This window comes from Stegostoma tigrinum, chromosome 12 (genome assembly GCF_030684315.1).
Source record: "Stegostoma tigrinum isolate sSteTig4 chromosome 12, sSteTig4.hap1, whole genome shotgun sequence".
Taxonomy (NCBI): domain Eukaryota; kingdom Metazoa; phylum Chordata; class Chondrichthyes; order Orectolobiformes; family Stegostomatidae; genus Stegostoma; species Stegostoma tigrinum.
The window spans coordinates 31,953,390-31,972,730 of NC_081365.1; the positions used below are offsets into that span (position 1 = coordinate 31,953,390).

General features: G+C 37.2%; 1 protein-coding gene across 3 annotated transcripts in view; it reads left to right on the forward strand.

The window, feature by feature from the left end:
• Positions 1-18,462, forward strand: part of LOC125456993 (HMG box transcription factor BBX) — a 204,915-nt gene extending 186,453 nt beyond the window's left edge. For 2 of the 3 annotated variants that reach the window (XM_048540663.2, XM_059650266.1), the window contains 4 exons: positions 198-269; positions 2,927-3,115; positions 6,506-6,713; positions 8,961-18,462. In XM_048540663.2, the coding sequence (XP_048396620.1) occupies positions 198-269; positions 2,927-3,115; positions 6,506-6,713; positions 8,961-9,048 (557 nt within the window). In that variant the 3' untranslated portion in view covers positions 9,049-18,462. The remainder of the gene's footprint in view (positions 1-197; positions 270-2,926; positions 3,116-6,505; positions 6,714-8,960) is intronic. The other variant, XM_048540664.2, reaches the window with a different exon arrangement.
• Positions 18,463-19,341: the final 879 nt, after the last annotated feature.

Sequence of the window (19,341 nt, forward strand, 5' to 3'; positions counted from 1 at the left end):
TGTACACTCCTCTGAAATTGACCAGTGTATCAACACTGAAGCATTGAGTTAAATTGAGCGAGACATAGCTGTATTTTAATTTTCCATTAGCAAGAACAGATTATGGAATTACCATTATTCTGTTGGAATTAGGAGCCCATTTGGTGAAAGCCAGCATTTTCTTTTTTTATATATATATTTTTATTTATATTTTTTAGGATCATCTCCATCTCAGAAAATAGTCAGCAAGTGTAAACACCAAAAGGGAACACATCATTTAACTGATAAAGGTACTAATAAAGGTTCATTTTTGCTACATGGTGGAACTAATGTTTCTTGATGTAGACTGGGGGTAAGGGAAGAGGAGGCCTCAGCTCTTAAACTCTTTCATTGTTACGGTATGATCTAGCTTCTGTGTAAGAGCTATAACTGCAGATGTTCACATAATGAAGCATGGACAGAAATCACATAAAATGCCTTAATTGTTCCCAGAGGATGTCACGCATGCATGTAAATTTGTATATAATGGCCTAAGTGCCCCAGTGAGACTGTTGGGTTGAATCTTGTGGCATGGTGGCCTGTTGGAATATAATTAAATCCATGTTAATAATATCCAGTTAATCTTTTTAGATTACCGTAATCATAAATTTAACTAACTGTGAAAGAGTTTAAACTAACTTCCAGGTGTAAAGGCTAGTAAATGGATTACTGCAGTGATATTCTTACAATAAAACTCTCTTGACATTAATAGACCTTGCCAAGTGTCTAGGTATTGCAAATAAGGATTATAGTACCTCCCCTGTGTGAATTAAATAGACCAGACTAGATAAAATTAGTTGAAATTTAGTTTGAGGTTTCTCCAATTTCAGTGACCTATTAATAAAATATTTGCTACTTAAAATCCTTTGGTTACCTCATTATGGCTAAAATGTAAACGTGCAGCCTCTGCTCCGAAAACAGATATGGTGTTTTTAAAAGACTCAAATCTTACATTCTCAGAAATGTCTCAGCATCCAATTAAAACAGTCATTTAACAATTTCTAATATTCTAATTAATCCAGTAAGCACATAGTTAACTTACCGTAAAATATATGGCAAATCTTTGAATCACACTTTGTTGAATCATTCAACAACTCAGTCACAGTCATCGAATAAAGCCGGAAGTATAAAAGTAACCACATTTCTTCCTATATGTTGGTGAAATTTGGAATGTACTTCAAACACTACATATTACATTAAGTTTTTATAGCTAATATGATATTGCCTTTGTCTTTAAATTTGATGCTGTAAGTGCTAAGACCAAGGTGAGCTCTAATCATCCAGCAAGTTGTGCTTTCAGTCATCAATGATGTCACCGATGTTGTACAGAATATCGTTGGCTTCCTCTGTCATTTATAGATTTCAGGGTTGTTATAATCCTTTATTTCTGGCATGTATTTGTGTTATAAGGATTTACTTAGAAGGATTAACAATTTGCTGGAACCTAGGAAAAAAAAGTCTGCAAGTTTCTGACATCTCTGTTTAATAGTGAGGGAATTGGATAATGAGGTTGCACTTGAAAGACAGTTAGTCAATTAACTGAGATAGTAGGAACTGCCGATGCTGGAGAATCTGAGATAACATGGTGTAAGGCTGGATGAACACAGCAGGCCAAGCAGCATCAGGCCAGCAGGAAAGCTTGACGTTTCGGGTCGGGACGCTTCTGGAGAAGGGTTATCTCAGCTTTTCCAGCACCGGCAGTTCCTACTATCTCTAACAATTTTAACCCTGCTGCGAAACCTCATCTAAGGATGCCTTCCTTAAAGAAGCTATCCTCCTCCCTCCAAAAAAACCTCAGTTCATCCGTCTCCCACTGCAACACTGTTGTACTTTCTTCGGCCTTGAAACTGCTTGACCACGTCTTAAAGCAAACCAGGTACTACAGCCACATTTCATTTCCCAGTACCTGCCTACGGAACCGGATAATCGCCAATGGACTAAAGTCTACATTTAAACCTTCCAAATTTGGCCCCAACCACAATCACCGCTACAATCAGAAAGTTGATCTCCTACAGAAGCGTTTTTTGCTGCGACTCCTGAAATACACACTCGCTGCAATGTGCCGGCGTCTCCAAATATTGCAATTACGCCTACCCCAGCTCAGAGCCTCCCTCTCCCAGACCTGCAAAGGACATCTCCTTTTTTTCATCATTTCTGAAAAAGGGTCCTGACCCAAAACATCAAGCTTTCCTGCTCCCCTGATGCTGCTTGGCCTGCTGTGTTCATCCAGCCTCACACCATGTTACCTCAGTGAATTTTCTTTTAACATGAACTTCATGTTTACCTTTCAGATCAAGCCATTTATTCAACTGTAGACACTCTGTGCACATTTCCCATTTTGATTAACTCTTCACGTCCACCTTCAAGTAAACAAGATCCATCATGTGCCACACAGCTTATTAAGAGCAAGCAGAGCATAACTATGTTTATGAGCCTATCATAAGCCTTGACAACAGTGTCCCAGGACAGTAGTAACTGCCAATCAAACAGAGACTGGCAGCTTTTGAGTCCCAAAAACTGTAGATCAAAATCTGCTCCTCTGGTATCCAGCAATGAAAACCTAAGTGTTGATTTCTCCTACAGGATAGGGTTAGTAGTAGGCCAAGAGGGTCGTCCAGGGATTTACTAGTGAGGTGGTTACAACAGGGCGAGTATCTCATCATGGCCACCCAAATAAAACTTATTAGTGGTATAGAGCACGTTAAAAGTGGTTCAGAGTGCTCCATAAATAAATATCAAAAGACAGACTTGCATCAAAGAAGGAAACTTAACCACTGTATGTATATCTGGGCTACAGAAGTTGGGTCAATAAATAGCAGTATTCTGCAAACAAGCTGACTGAAGTCTCTTATGTGAATGGATACTGTTAGAGTGGTAGATTTTGTCTTAATTGTTTCTTACATTTCAGCCATAGTACCACAAGATTTGAACATCGAGGAACATGTGGAGAAGTCTGACCATGCTTCATCGGTTCCAAGCAGCCCACTAACAGCTGTGACACAAGAACCCCTCGTTGGTAGCCAGAAGCGCAAGGCCAGAAAAACAAAAATAACGCACTTAATCCGAACAGCTGACGGGCGCTTGTCACCTGCAGGGGGTAAGTGGAAAATGGCTAGATCTTGTAATCCGTTGTGTAGGAGTAGCGTTGACCATTCACAATTTAATAACTGCATACAGACTTCGTGAGTTTTTGAGTGACAGTTCTCTTAGATATCATTTCCCGTGCCAAGTCCTTTACTGGGGATTTGTGGCCTGTGAATAAGGTTAACAAAGCAGACCAATCAGGTAGAACAATCCTTCTTGATGCAAACCGACTGTAAGCCAGGAAATATAAATGAGACAATTGAATTTAATATTACGTCACGAACAGAAAACAAAATAAACTAGAGGAAAAATGGGACTGGGGAGGAAATGAAAAAATAAAAGTTCAACGGTTTATTTTTAAGTTCTCTGACAATGAAGATAAAGCTTCATAGTTCTACCAGACCATAGAGCTATGTTCTCATACGCAAGAGATGACTGCTGATGGTTTAATCTGAGGATCTCTACATCTCAGGGGAGGGGAGAAGTTACATTGAGAAGGAGAGTCCTTCAAGGTAACCTCAGCTTGTGTGGAATAATTAAAGTTTGAAAGAATGGGACTCCATATTGTGAACCTAGATTTCCAGTTTGTCCAACAGTAATTAAAGCTTAGCATGCCATTAAAAATTCACTGACGTCTGAATGTGCAAAGCCCTACTTTTCTCTCATATGTTTAGTAAAGTAGTAAGTGAGCACTACATATTCGTTTCTTTCACATACTCAAATGTCATGTCTGTCAGTGAGCTGCTGGTGTAGCAAAGCTTGAGGAAGACCACAATAAATCAGAAAGCACTTTGCCATTTCCACATTTTACTGCACACTGAGGTATGATCACCTCACTGTTTTCTGAGACACTGAGCTGTGTGGGCACATAAATATAAAAGCTGAAAACAATTCTCTACTCCTAGAGGTCCTCTTTAAGGCAAGAGAATCAATTGACCATTTTATCAGCGGGTGCAGAGACGAGTTGGACAGTGTGCAATCTGTTGCAGCCACAGTCCTGCATTCCAAGATCTTTACAAATTATGCAATGCCAAAGAACACTGGATCTGCCAGTGCAAGAAATATGCTTCCAAAAATATAAATAGAGGCTACGCTAAGACATGGCCACAGAAAAACCATGCGTATCATTGTAGCAGCAACAATAGGGAGTTGGCCAGAGACCTGCGAAAGTATAAACCAGATACATGATGTTATCAGCAAGATGGACCAGTTAGTGTGGAAGAACCTTCAACCTAAAACTAATTTATTCACTGTAGATAGTGATGATTTTCTCCTAGTTCCCAGCTATTTTTCTAAATTTGCAGTTGTCAATTAAAAGACATTTCAAGCATATCCATTGCAGACAAAATGAGTGCAGTGTTCATGTTGACCACTACCCCTGAAGAGATCATATCTGACAATGTGCTACATTGTAAAGGCAGACTTTTCAGGATCATGTATGCGATAGGGTTGTAAACCCTATGGGGTGTAAACCAGCCTCATCCCATTATCTCAGAACCAGTAGTCTCGCTGAATGAATGGTTCACATTCTCTAAGCACTAATTACGAAGTGTAGGGTTTGTTACTGCATTCTGCCTTTTGGATATGGGAGATCCTGTTTGGAAACCAGGTTAGGATAAACCTTTCAAGCCATATCCTGTCCCAGGTTCTTGGAGACACAGAGTGAAAACTTTTCACAAAACGAGAAAGTAAAGATGGCACATGATCCACATGCCTAATCATAAGTTTGACAAGTGTTCAGCATTACACAAGGGATATCCAGAGAGGTTCCCAAAGTGTGCACTAAGCCTCGATCATATAAAGTCACAGCATCGAATGGGCACCATAAAGAAAGACAGAACTTGGATCTCTAAAATATTCCAATTGTGCACAAAATGCATGCAAAAATAAGCTTGGACAATGAAGGTGAGGAAGATAGACAGACATGACAGCAAACAACCGGCAAAATTTCACCTCATTCACAAGTTGAGAACACCCATGTGTGAAGTCTAATTGTCTGGACGCTTACACCATCCAGAGAGTTGTCAAGCTACTTATAAGTTAAACTGACTGTAAAGCACTTCAGTTTTTTTAGTTATTTTTTGTGTAAATAGCATTGCAACTACTCAAATGTATGTACACTTTCATTCTTAATACATGTCACTCTATCCTTTAATGGTGGGGTTGAGGACGGAATCTTTTGTTATTGCTTTAAGTGCTGGATATGCTGACGAGTCAGGGACCAGGATGAAACACATGACCAACTACCATATGCAGTCTGGCAAAAGTGAGTTGCATGTATTGTTGTTAGTGACTGCAAGTTGTAGCCTGAGCCATTGAATAAATCTGAGTTTTCACATAAACTGAATCCACTCTTCTTAATCTGTGTTACTTGCCAATAACGCAAGAGATATGACTCCGGGTATGCCATTGAATAGCAATGACAGGTTCCCATCCTGAAGGATCGTCATGAGGTTTTGGATATTTTCAACAATCTGACAGTCCACAGATTATTAGATTCAGACTTCTGGATTACCAATTCTGCATTATGCCCTCTGCACTACTTGTGCTTACACATTAACCTGAGCAGTTCTTTGCTCCTAGATGGTGAGTTTTTAAACATGTTCACAAGCCAGATAAATGCACTTATTTCTCAAAATGTTTAAGTAGAACCTGTTTAAGTTAAAAATTGCTGAGTAAGTCTCTCAAAAAGGTCAGAAGTAAAATGCTTAAGTTGAACCCAAACTGCAGAATTCTATATAAATAACCTTAGTAAGTAGGATTGGTAAGCTACAGAAACAAAAACAAGAATTGCTGGAAAGCTTAGCAGGTCTGGCAGCTTCTGTTCAGAGAAATCAGAGTTAATGTTTCGAGTCCAGTGACCCTGAGAGGAGCCCTTATGAAGAAAGGTTCCTGGACCCGAAACATTAACTCTGATTTCTCTGCACAGACCTGCTGAGCTTTCTCGCAATTTCTGTTTGTTTCTCTGATTTCCAATGTATACCGATTTCTTTTTTGTTAAGCTACAGCATTAGTGTGCTATCCTCTGGCCGTACTTAGAAACTCTAAGACAGTGCCACAATGTATTTTTGGTAGATATTTCTCCATCCTGGACAAAGAGCAAAATAGTAGCAGAAACCTATCTGGGTTCCAGATCTCTCATGTATAGGGAATCATGAAAAGTGAGGTAGTTGCCTAACAGAAAAGGTCATGAACAAACCAAAAACCTTCTGCAGTTGGTTGGTTATGCAATAATTTGAAGACACCTCCAGGTTAGTCAATATCCCTCTGTCAAAGATGGATGTATAGAATGGAATTACTAACTAAAACAATGAAAGTAGTTTGTTTTTAAGTGAATCAACAGTTTTTGGCTTTTCTCTCTTTACAAATTGCCTAAGCCGTCATTGCATTTCACTTTTTGCAGATCTATCAAAGGAGAAGATACAATGTAAGCAAGAAAAGAAAAAGCAGCCACTAAAGACAGACCCTTCTGTTGGTGGAGTCAACTATAGTCATTCAGAAACTGAACAGGCATGCAGCATTTCTCCAGAAGTACAAGCAACCTCTGCAATCCCAGCATTCTTCAGTCTAGCTGCCTTGGCAGAAGTTGCAGCAATGGAGAATGCACATAGGTGAGGTGACTAATAAGGCTTTGCTATTTCATAGAAAAACAGTCAGGATTGTTAGAGAAGTACTGGAATCAATTATTAAGGAGGTTATAGCAGAACATTTGGGAAATCATAATCTAATCAAGCAGAGTCAGCACAACTTCATGAAAGGGAAATTACATTTGTCTGAATTATTGGAGATTTTCAAAGAAGTCCCAACCTGAATGGATAGAGGGAAACCAATAGATGTGTTGTGCTTGGACTTCCAGAAAGCGTTCAACAAGGTACCTTACAAAAGGTTAAGTCATAAGATAAGATCCCATGAAGTTGGACGTCATGCATTAGAATGGAAAGAGAATTGGCTTATGGGCAGGAAACAGTGAGTGGGATAAGGGGGTCATTTTCAGGTTGGTGATCTGCGACCGGTGGTGTTCCACAGGGATCAGTGCTGAGACCATGGCTGACAAAGGCAGTCAGGGACAGCACAAAACCAAAAGAAAAAGCAAGCAATGTCGTGAAGAAATGTGGTGGGAAGCCAGAAACAGTGAGGGGGAGATGATGAAATGTAAGAGTAAACTAACTGGTAATATAAAAGAAAATTATAAAAGTTTTTTTAGATATCTAAAAGATAAGAGAGGCAAGCTTGGACTGCTGGAGAAAGGCAATAAACAGGTGTTTGAAAAAACATTCAAAAGTAAGGTAAGAAATGTAAAAGGTGCTGAAATCTTTTAACAAGATAACCGCTTCTTTTGCAGCTGTATAAACATTCCCTATACCTTATAGGAGTATCACAACTGTTTCAACAAAACCAGCTGAATGGAAGGCCACATACTACATTACTGCATAAATGACATCTTTAACATTTAAAACGAATTCTGGCAATTAATGTTGGCAAGAACTTTTAAACTTGTTTGTTGAAAATATCCTGTCTCCGTTACAGGCTCCTGCCAGTGTTCATAAACTGGCTTATCTGGTGTGCTTCTCAAAATCTTCAAGAACCCGCCCACCCCAATGAAAATAGTAACTTAAGGGGCACTTGTATTCGGAACACACAATTTAAATAGCAGCACTATTGTCATTTGAAGCATGTGCCAGGTCGCAACCCACTACCCAAACTGGGAAAACAGGCGAACAGTAGCAATGGCCTGATAAATGTAAAGTTGAGGCCCCAGAATTTCCCTTTGATCACCTGGTGCAAGTTTTCACAGTAATGAAAAATCAGCCTCTAGTCTTTAGTTAGTGGAATAGATGGGAAAGCTGTAATGTCAGGTTCCACTGGGCAGCCTTGTCCCAGGAAAACTAGGCAAGAGACCAGGTTCATCTTCCAGTTTGTCCCAACTGTATTCATCGCCCACATCCCCGCCACCACCCAGCCCACACTCACCGCATGTCATGCCCACGCCCTCCCCAAAATCCAACAAATCAATGAGCAAGTTGAAGGAAGCAGGAGTCCTATACAACAGTCTTCCTTCTTTAGTCATTGGGCTTTAAAAAATCAATTTTCCTTCGGGGCAAGGTTACGAAACTAACCCCCATTTATTAACAGTGTTGCATCTGTGAGCATTTCCTGTCAACTTTTATTATTTTCTGCCTCTTATTTCTTTGTTTCCAATAGTACCATTATTTTGGCTGTTTAAGGAAGAATAATAGGAAATCAATGAAGAGGGCCCACTTGTGGTGGCTCAGTGGTTAGCATTGTTGCCTCATAATGCCAGATACCCAGGTGTGGAGCTTGCACATTTTCCTCATGTCTGCATGGGTTTCCTCTGGGTGCTCCAGTTGATGCAGGTTGGATAGATTGGCCATGGGAAATGCGGGCTTAGTGTTTTGGTAAGGGCCGGCTCTGGGTGGGATGTTCTTTGGAGGGTTGCTGCAGGCTCGATGGACTGAGTGGCCTCTTTCCACATTTTAGGGGGTTCTAAGATTCTATCTTTTTATAATGCATGGTCCACGTGGAGACAGAGTGTATGCCTGACAATCTTATTGGGGCATTTTAAAAGTTGTTGAGAAGATTCTAGTTTCGCAGTCTAGCTTTCATAGTGTCTTTGTAGTGTTGGTCTGTTTATCCCATCTAAGTGAATGATTTGCATACTAAGTAAATGTGCTATTCACAGTACTTCACTTCAGTCCAAATACAAAAGGGTTGTTAGTAGATACACCTTCACAGCATGCATGTCTCCAGGAAAAGCTTGGCATTAATGCTGGCATTTGATTTTGTTGATCAATGTGTATATCTGTAGTATTGATTACCTTTGTTTCTTCCATCTGCAGAGGCCAGCGTGCAGTTTCTCTAAACCATGATGGACAGCCTAAGGAAATGGCACAAACCTCAGTACTTATCCCCTGTGCAGACCAATAATGCATTATTATTTTGTATCTCTACAAAGCCTGGAACACATAAGATGGGTCAGTTCGACCTAATATTGACTGCGTTGTCAGAGTGTCATCCTCTCGTGACTGGGTACCTCACACAACAGCTGGGAAACACTGGTTCAGCGGAGCCCCATGGACAGGCTCAGAAATTGGGCATCAAACGTTTACGAATGGGGCTAAACCAGTTTCTTCAGCTTTTGGTTCCCTATCTGAAGGCAACCTGGTATATAAAAAGAATAGCTGTTACACAGAACAACTGCCCATGAAACCTACTGGCAATTCTTGCCACTGCACGCTACACGATCAGTGTGAGCCACTCACGTTTGCTGCAAATTCTAGCTTTTCTTAAGTAACACTGATGCACTGTGCTAGTGACTAGATATCGTCAACCTCTGTTTTTCCTTTTTTTTTGAAAGCATACTATGATTTTGAGTTTCATGGAAACTGTTTAATCATGAACTTCTGCCTGATTACTGAAATGATATGGCAGGAAAAATATTATTGAAAGTTCTTTACATTTGCCCATTGCATTAAGATATTTTATTTCAATGGCACCATTATTTAGTTGAAATCTCTGTTAATCTGTAGTTAAGTTTAATAGCACAACATGTCTCTGTGCAGACAGTAAGTACCTTTTGTTACACACAATCTTTGTGCTTTCCTTTTTTTGTTTTCAATGATGATTTAGTACCTATTATTTTTGCTTTCTCTTGCTAAACCTCACTGACCCTGCAAGGGGACAGTTTACTGGACGTGACTGTTTTCCAATATACTGTTAAGATGTGTAAAGTAATTTGCTTATTTTTTAAGCAATTAGGCACTAATAGTGGCAGAAATCCTGCAAAGCTTTTTAGGTCCCAACTGTTGCACTGCTGTGTTTTTTTTACAGTGAATGATTATTATGATGGTTATAGGGTTACTAATTCAACAAATTACTGAGAAGATATTCAGGTTTTATTTCAGGTTGCAGAAGTATATCAGCACAAAGGAAAAAAAGTCTTCTGTCAGACCAACAGCTAGAATTACTGATGTTTCATACTGCTTAGCTTGAATACAAAATATCTTTCTTCCCATTTGGTTGAAGATCATGTTACCAGAATGGCAAACAACATGGACTGTAAATGAAGTTTCAAAGCAGTAGCACAATTTTGAGGGTCAATGAAGTAATCAGCAGCACACAAAGACAGTTCTTCACTTCCATGAAGCCATGAAATAATATAAGACCAGTTGGTGCATGGATATTGTGATTGTTAGTGCAACATCCTGACGTCAACAAATACAAGATATTAATTGTGCAAGACAAAGTCTATTTTTTGGTGTTCTGTATGTAATATACCCAGTTTTTATAAGCTGCACATAAGGATTAGTACATGCTGTTCACATCAGAAATGTTTTGTTCTTTCAGAAGATTGTGACTGGAATTTGCATTAGAAAGCTAATAATAAGTACCATGGCACAGTTATAATGAAACATGTATTAGATGCTGCCGTCTGAACTAAACAAATCTATAGTTGATATACAAAATCTATTTCTGTCTGGATTGAACACATATTAAACCTGAGCAAAATCAGACTCAGGCAAGATGTTCTTAACAGATTCAGATTTAGTCTAATTTTAATCTTGAATATTTTTGATAAATTGTCATATTTACAGCTGTGTTAAAGTTTTGGTAAATCTGATATGAAAAATCTATGAAATGTTGGTTTCTCAGTTCAGATTTGTGCTTCAAAAAATAATATCTCGAAGGGTGTAGTGGTAGGAGAGAAAGCTATCTGTACACAGTCACCTTTTTGAGTTTTAAATTTATTAGTGCTTTTCAATATACTTTTCTCTCATTTAGCTCTATGATGACCGTTATAAATTTATTCAAAATGCCTTGCTTTGAACCCTGATTTTGACAATAAGATAAATAGGTTTTTTGATCCTCGGGGATTGGATTTGATTTAGTTTCAAACGAGTTTCTAGGTATAGATACTTGGAAGGTGTGTAATGGTTGCCCTGAAGAAGATGAAAATACAAATAATACGTCAGTATTAGTCGTGATCAGGATTTTTAAAACAGAAATCAGTTTCCATTATGGCTTTGTGGCTTCATGAATCACCATTGAATTAAGATGCAATTTTCATTTGCGATCTTGGGCTGCATCAGCTGATCTCCCTCGTGTTCTGTAGTAATCTGGTTTTTCCTTGGTGCCCCAGAGATTACCTGTACCTGTTGGGCGCGTCCAACGCACTGCTGTAAATGAACTCATTGGTACCAAAACTGACCCTCGACTCTGTTGTCCGCAGTGTAAAATAGCAAGGCAATTGACCAGGATAGGGCAGTAGGACAGAAAAATGAAGAGAGCAATGTGCAGGAGTAAATTTTCTAAAATGTGCAGAACATAAAAACCTGGATAAGTCTAATTATTTCAGATTGGGCCAATGTTTACTTCTTTGTCTTTAAAGAATCATCTGTTCATGAGGTTAACAGTTTTATTTTTAGAGGCATTCATCCTAATACAGGTCTCACTGCAATTTTGTGCCAGTTTGTAGTTCATACTCAAACTTTGCATAGAGAGGAGAAGCAAGAATAGGTATCCATTAGATCCAAACAGAGTCTAAACTGCAAAGAACTGTAGCATTTCACTTTGAATCTCCAGGTGTCATTCAGAGAATGAACTTGTCAATTTTGCTGACAATGTGAAAATAGTCAGCTTTTACACATTAATGCTCAGAAGGTGCATTTACTTGCCTACTCCCTCCCCATACTCCATATTCTCCTCCTTGTTCAGCCCATCCATACTTAACTTTTACATGATAAAGCACTGAATTGAATATTCAGATTTCCATAGCAAAGTAGGCATTTGGACCTTGAGAAAGTTGTTGCAGTATTGTTGATCTGCTTTATTTCGAAGTTTTGGTTTTCACGGTTGAATACCAGGAAATGGATACACCTCTCTTAAAGCATTACAAACTTGTAAGTGAAAATCCTTCCCCTGACTTGTATCTGAAGTGTGCTTTTAATTTATCCAGGAACTAATACTGAACAGCACAAATTATCATGAGGCATAAAATTTCTGTTTGTTTATGTAAACAGATCCTGAAATGTTTTTGTTAAACCATGCTGAGATCTTTACATCAATCTTGAGTTATGTAAAATTAATTAAACGGGATTCAGGGTCTAAACTAAACTATAGAATTAAGGCAAATGGAAGTGAAATATTGTAACTTATTGCCACAACCTATGTAGAATTAATTGGAACAAGGCTGCATTGTACTCAACTTCTTCAAGATTGATAGGACAGTTTCTCAGTTAGTTTTGGGGTTTGCACATCTCTTCCATTGGCTTGAAATAAGAACAGAAATGCCCATCCTGGTAACATGATCCTTGTGTGACTGCTTTATACAATTACTCATTACACTGTCATTCTAGCTGTAAAGAACGTTTTGTTAACTTTTTGTGCAATTGCCATCCTTTACTTGTCATTAGAAATGTCTTTTCCTCGTTGTAGAAACCAGCTTTTGCCCAAAGTCTAGCTAATATTTAAAAATGGGAAAAGTACACTCATTACTGTATTTAAATGTTCATAATGCTTTTACACAAAAGTTGAGTATAATGAGAAAAAGTGTCTACTTTTTATGCCTGACCAAGTAGAATACAATTCGTTGTATTTTTGCATTTATTTTTGTTTCCTTTACCTTTAATTGACTTTAAGTGACATTTCCATTAGATTAATAGTTGGGATGTGGAGTTTAACTATGATCTCCTTTCTTTGAATTGTAACAAGAGCGTGTGATGATATTGAAGTATAGCTTGTTGCACTTGATATCACTTTTTAGCATGTGAAAAGGTCCTAAGATTTGGATATGAACATAGATGTGAGTTCCTAAAAGCGCTACTATAATATGTATCAGCTTAATATGGGAGTGTGCCCATTTACTTATACTGAAGCACATTAACATTCATGGATGGGGAAGTGAGGAACAAGGAGAATTGATAATTCATCTACATGTTCTACAGTTTGTTTTTACTGCGATAATTTATTGTGTCAGAAGCATTGAAAACGGCAAGAGTTACCACAGAGTGAATTTATTATTCATTCAACACTGAAGCGGACAAGAAGAGTTATATCGTTGGGTTACAGGAATGGCTCACTTTATTTTCCTTTCTTTGAAACATTAATAAACTCTTAAATTTTATGCTTGGACAGATTTAAATGGATATGCCAATTAAGACTTGGAAAAGATAAGATCTGTGCTAGAAATTTCCTTGAGGTTTCTCTTATTTTAAAACAATTACGTTAGCAGATATTTACCACAAATCTTGCTTAAGCATGAAGTCTGTTTAGCTGAAGAACAAGGGAAATCCCTGTAGAAATTCCCAAAATAGAAATTTAACAAACAGGAGATTAACCCTTTGGGCTTTCAGTGTTCACTGTTGTTTCCAAACAGGATAATTTTGTCCTTAGAGTCTATTTTGATGTTTTAATGTTTAATACAGAATTAAGTATTCGTGGAACATTAAATAGATAAGGGTTGTCTAACTAAACTTAACCATGCATTTACCTTGTTGGACAATACATGCCCTGTCATTAAAAGTTAAATTTAATAGGTTGCTGCAGGGGAATAACTTTGTAATATCCCTGTTAAATGTGGCACCAACAATGGTTTGTATCCATGTTGTAGATTGTGCCCCCACAGACATTGCTGTGACTAACCCAACATAAAGACCATAGAGCTGCATTTGACAGCTGGCATTACAAGTTACATAATTAGTTATAGCAACTGTGTTGAATTTTCACAGAGTAAGTCATTTAAATGCACTAAACCAAGCATTACATTATATAGTGTAATTTCCTACTGTCTAATGAGGAAAATAAGTGTCTAACCGTTCATTTGCAAGTGAAGTATTAGATTAGAGGAAGTAAATCTATAACTATCTACAGGATGATGCTTTGCCAGGCACTTGGATTGTCTACTTTGACGTGCTATTTTTAAATTCTTACGCCCCTAATCGATACATTATCAGCAAGATGGATATCAAAATCACGGACTTTTTCTTTGTAAGAATATACTGGGCAACAGAGTCAAATTGTAATTGTTGGTGAGACTGTCATGATGAAGTACCAGTTTTGGTTTTACCTAAATCTCTTTTACTCTTGCAAACAGCAGAGCTGTGAACAACATGTTATGTTTAATAGCATTCCCGTGGTAAATTGAGAATTCTGCCGCAGTTTCATTTTTCTTTTAATGTAACTTTCTTCAGAGTCACTTGGAAGCATTTGAAGCCAAAACTCAGTTGCAGCTGGTTAGTGATACGGGCTGCAAAAAAAATGTTTGGCAACCAAAAGTTCCCAAGCCGCCGTCATATTTTTCTTGTCAAAAAAGTGCAGCCTAAAATATCATTGAAGTTGTCACTAATTCACACTGATCATGACTTCAAGAGAATTAGCTAAAATGAAAAGTTTTAATGCAAGTTTGGTTACATCTGAAAGACCATTTGCACCTGAAAGTTGCTGTTATTCTATATGGGAATAGACTATTTAGTTACAGCTCAATTTATACAGAAAGGATTTATCTGATTTTTTTGACGCAAATATTATTTGCAAAGCATAATCCAATTAACTTGTACTGATGAATTCTAGTTAGAGAGCTTTAATTATTAGAAAATGCAATAACTCGCCGTTTATTGCAGCCCCTCATCATCGCTGTTCATAGTGAGCACAATGGTATGTGACTGTTCTAAGAATGGCATGGTGTGTGTGTTTCCAAATTTTGTTTGTAGGATACAGAAAAAGGGGTGACAGTGCAACAGTCTTAAAGGTGTAACTTCATTTCTGACAAATTGAGAATGGAAATTTGACAAATTCTGATTGTTAACAGCGCAATTAATTTTGTTTCAGGCCAGGTTTTCTAGTTGCTCAGTTCATCTGTCATACAAACAAACAACTGCTGAGCCAAAAGTTAGTTTGTCCTTAAACCATACTCTTGAGTAGTTAATGAAATAGCTACAGATTATTGCTGCAATGTAATTATTGTTTTGTTTAGCCAACTGAACCTAGGATGTTGATCCACTCTTTCATAGTGGTTACAAAAATATGCTGTGTGGATGTAACTTCTGAACTCAAATCTAACATGCACAATTTTTGAGTGTAGATGTTTATTTTAAATGAAGTTAGAATTATAACAGAATGGATAATATAACTTTGAGTAAAGTTTTTTTTATGAACGAGAATAAGGCACATTTAACAAACTCAAAATGTGCAACATATTCTAGGATACTGTTTTATTTGGCCTTAAAAAATGTTTAGTAAGATATTTAACTATTTTTTTGAATTGGTGTTGGAGACAAAGATGGCTTTGCAAAAGTTAAACTTTTTTATTGTGCTGGATATAGTTGCTGCAGTAACAACTTGTGGCCAAAGAGATCATTCATAATTGCATTTCCTACATATTGATTCCAAATAAATAAAAAGTTTAATTTTTGGGAAAGAGATTTGGAAGATTAAGAATAACTCTAATGACCCAGTTATGTGTACCAGCTGAAATGTTTGTGCCATACCCTTTCAGTCATGATTTCAAGTCATGGTGAAAGTAGCAAGATCAGTAGAGCACCTAAATAATGGTGGAAATGGTATGCAGTAATAAAGCATAGCCCACCATTAGAAACAGTAGAATGTAGCCTACATGGGGTTGGCAGAGAACTAAGTGATGCACCTGTATTTTTGACCAAATGTATGATACAGTTTAATATTTCATAAATTCAAGTTTGTTGTAGAGCAATTAACAAAATGATTCCAGTAGTATATTTTTAAATGGTGGTTTGACTGATAGACTGAAATATTTAATGTTTGTGGAAGGGTGGGGTGAACTAGTTTAATGATGTATTATTGATTTTAATTTTAAAACCAAAAAAAAAATGCAGGGATGTTTCCTGATTCACAAGTATTAAGCAAATTATATTTCATACAAACAAAATATAGACATAAATAATTAGATTCCAGAAGGTGGTCAATACCATGTTGACTATCCCAGAAAATCAACATTAGTCTTTATGAATGTCTGTGACCTCGAGGCTTTGATTTTAATACTGAGACTATTTAAAGGAAGACCCCAACGTGTTCCATACAAACATAGGGTTATACACTCTTCTGTTAATTCAGCCATATGTTTGCACTTAATTATTCAGTTTGCCATATTAGAGATTTCAATAGCACAACAAGGTGGGATGTTAATGCTCAAAATTGAACAGTCAGATAGTCTGACTTGGAAATAAAAGTAAACTGTACAGAGAAAAACATGTTCAGTTTGTAAAAACAAAGAAAAGTGGAGCACCATTAGTTTTAAGTTTTACACTTGTTTCCTGGCTGTTGACTGCCCCGTTACATGCCCAATATAGTCACGTGTCTGCCGACAGTGAATAAAATAACTATTATCGCGAAGAAAATTTCTGTTATATTAACTGTTATATCTTTTAAATCTAAATTAGCGACATAATACCATCACACATAATAAGGCTGTTTATACAGACCTAAAAGTCTGTCACTGAGGCTGCCTGGTGATTATTTTATTAAAAACAAATTTTCTGCCATTGTTCGTATTGTTCAAACTTGTTTAAGATTTCTTGAGTTATGTTGTCCCAGTCAATGCACTTCCAAAGAGCTGGCTGTTCAATGACAAACCATCCTGATATCAAGTCTGAGGCCTTGACATCTGTTGCAGCAGATACTCATTTGGAGGTCACCATTGTGATGTTTTAAAATGACATTCATTCTCTTTTTTTATACTATTTTCAAACTTTTGATTTCGATTCAAGCCTAGATTGGTGTTCTTGTTTCAACAGTGCTATTATCATACTGTATTTTGGATCTTAACTGTCATGCCAACTGTTTAATCTTTGCAAATGCATAGAACAATATAGAATGCTTCCTTTGAACATTCACAGCAAGTGAACTTTTACTGATGTAGTTGGAAAAATCCTCCTAGTTCACTGGGATTTAATTATTTGGGTGTGAGGTTCACGGAGCTGGACAACTGTCCACTATGAGCCAATGGGTTTGATGCAAAAACTCGATCAGCGACAGAGCAAAACTGCAAATATCCCTCTGTTAATGAGTCGGATCACAGTTGACAGTTCTTCAGTTTTTGGAGGCCTTTGATGATTCGTATGCTGCAAATTATTTATGTTCATAAAATGTAAAAAAAAGTTTCAGATGTGTAAATGTAACCATAGATACCAGTAGTGTCATTATGGCAGTGTTTGGTGGCAAATGTTTCATCACAGTTTGATATCTCAGGAAGGTGCTGAAACCTCTAATTGCATTAATCAAACTCATGCATCCAACACTTAATAAAATCACAATTCACAAAAGTACCAAATTAGCAATGTAATTACATCACATAATAAGTCTGTTTATATAGACCTAAATGTCACAAGCTGAGGCTGCCCAGTGATTTTTATTTAATTCTCTGCTGTTGTTCGTATTGTATAAACTTATTTAACAGATTTCTTGAGCTGTCCAAGTCAGTGCACTTCCAAAGAGCTGGCTGTTCAATGACAAACAAACCATCGTAATATCAAGCGTGAGATCTTGAGATCTGTTGCAGAAACCATTAAGATGTAAAGGTCCCGTGTCATCACAGACTTTGTTCTGGATAACCCCACTCTATCTGAAAAGGACTAGCTAAGTGTGGTAACAATTGCAGTGGTATTTAAAAATTACTTGCAGGATTAGTACACTGTTAGGCATGCACAGAGCAGATGTCATGACTTTAAATATTCAGTGACATCATTGCTCTACTGAAATATTTGCCTTTTACTCCTTGTTGCAGGCAACAAAGTAGATAACATAGAGCCTTTATTTGTATGATCAATAGTGTACAACAATTCAGAACATTAACTGAAAGGATATGTGGTGTGCTTGAACAGCATCTTCAGTTTAATCTTGTAAGCTATTTGGTTAAACACACTCATGGTAACTGGGAGACTGCTGTAAGTTCTCATTTTGATGTTCCTAGAAGAGTAATTTCAGTGAAGTATAATTTTGAAGACATGAAGTAAAATTCATGATTATGTTCGGATATCCCCATTACACGAGAATCAGTTCTTGTTACAGAAGGTGCCTGTGTATATAGCTCCTTTGTATTGCTTTGAGCAGAGTCCCTTATATATTTCTTACTAATATGCTCTGTAGAAATTGAATTCAGAAATTTTACTACTGATAATTAAGAGTTTAAAGCCACTAATTATATTAAAGTTGCATAATTTGACAGATGATCATTTTATATTGCGTACTGTTTATTGCCTGTCTGTTTAGTTTTGTGATTGAAACACATTTCCTTTTTCCTCTGTTATAATGCTGTATGCTGCTGCAGTGTTATTCTTAATCATTATTTCCTAGCAGGCAATAAAGCATATTGTACAGTATTATACAAATGAGTGAGATGATTATTTATGAGGAAATTAAATCTCGATTTACAACCAGTTAACTTAAAATCCGTTCCAAATACTGAACTATTTTGCAAGAACTTTATTGACTTTCAATTATTTATTTGGCTTAATGAAATATATTCTTTTAAGTATAACCAAGTAAATAAGAAAAAAATTATGATATTGTTGAGTTTCTTGGCTGAATTGACTGGGCTACACAGAATGCAGATAGAGTTACTGACCTTCTCTGGGCTGTCTGGGAATCGTTTAGACTGAGGAGTGAGCTCGTGAGCACTGTTGGCAACTGGGAAGAATGGCTTTGTGTGAGCTGTTCATGTCAGCAAGCTCATATAGAGCAAATCTGCATTCCTTGACTTCATTATGAGCAATGAGTATAACAGTGCAGCATATTTGCTTTAAAAGTATTCAATAAAAACATTTTGAACTAAAAACCTAGTCAAATGGTGACAATGACCATTGCCTAAGGTGAATGCTCATCTGGTTAACTGATGTTCTTTTATCTGCCTTTGAAATGGCCTGTTAGTCACTCATTAGACTAAACTTCTACAAAATAAATAAATAAATAAACCAAATAAGAACCGAAAAAACTGCGGATGCTCTAAGTCAGGAACCGCTCTAGCTGGATGTGGAGCATGGCTCACTGTTTTCAGAAAGTCACTGATCAAAAATCTAGATGAACTTCAGTAATATGAGAAATCATCCTGAACAGTCATTCATTTAAAAGCTGTATTCAACAAAAGCAACTGCTCAAAAGTGGACACACAATTCGCTGGAGAAACTCAGCAGGTCTAGCAGTATTTGCGCATAGAAAGCAGAGTTCACGTTTCGGGTCTAGTGACCCTTCTCC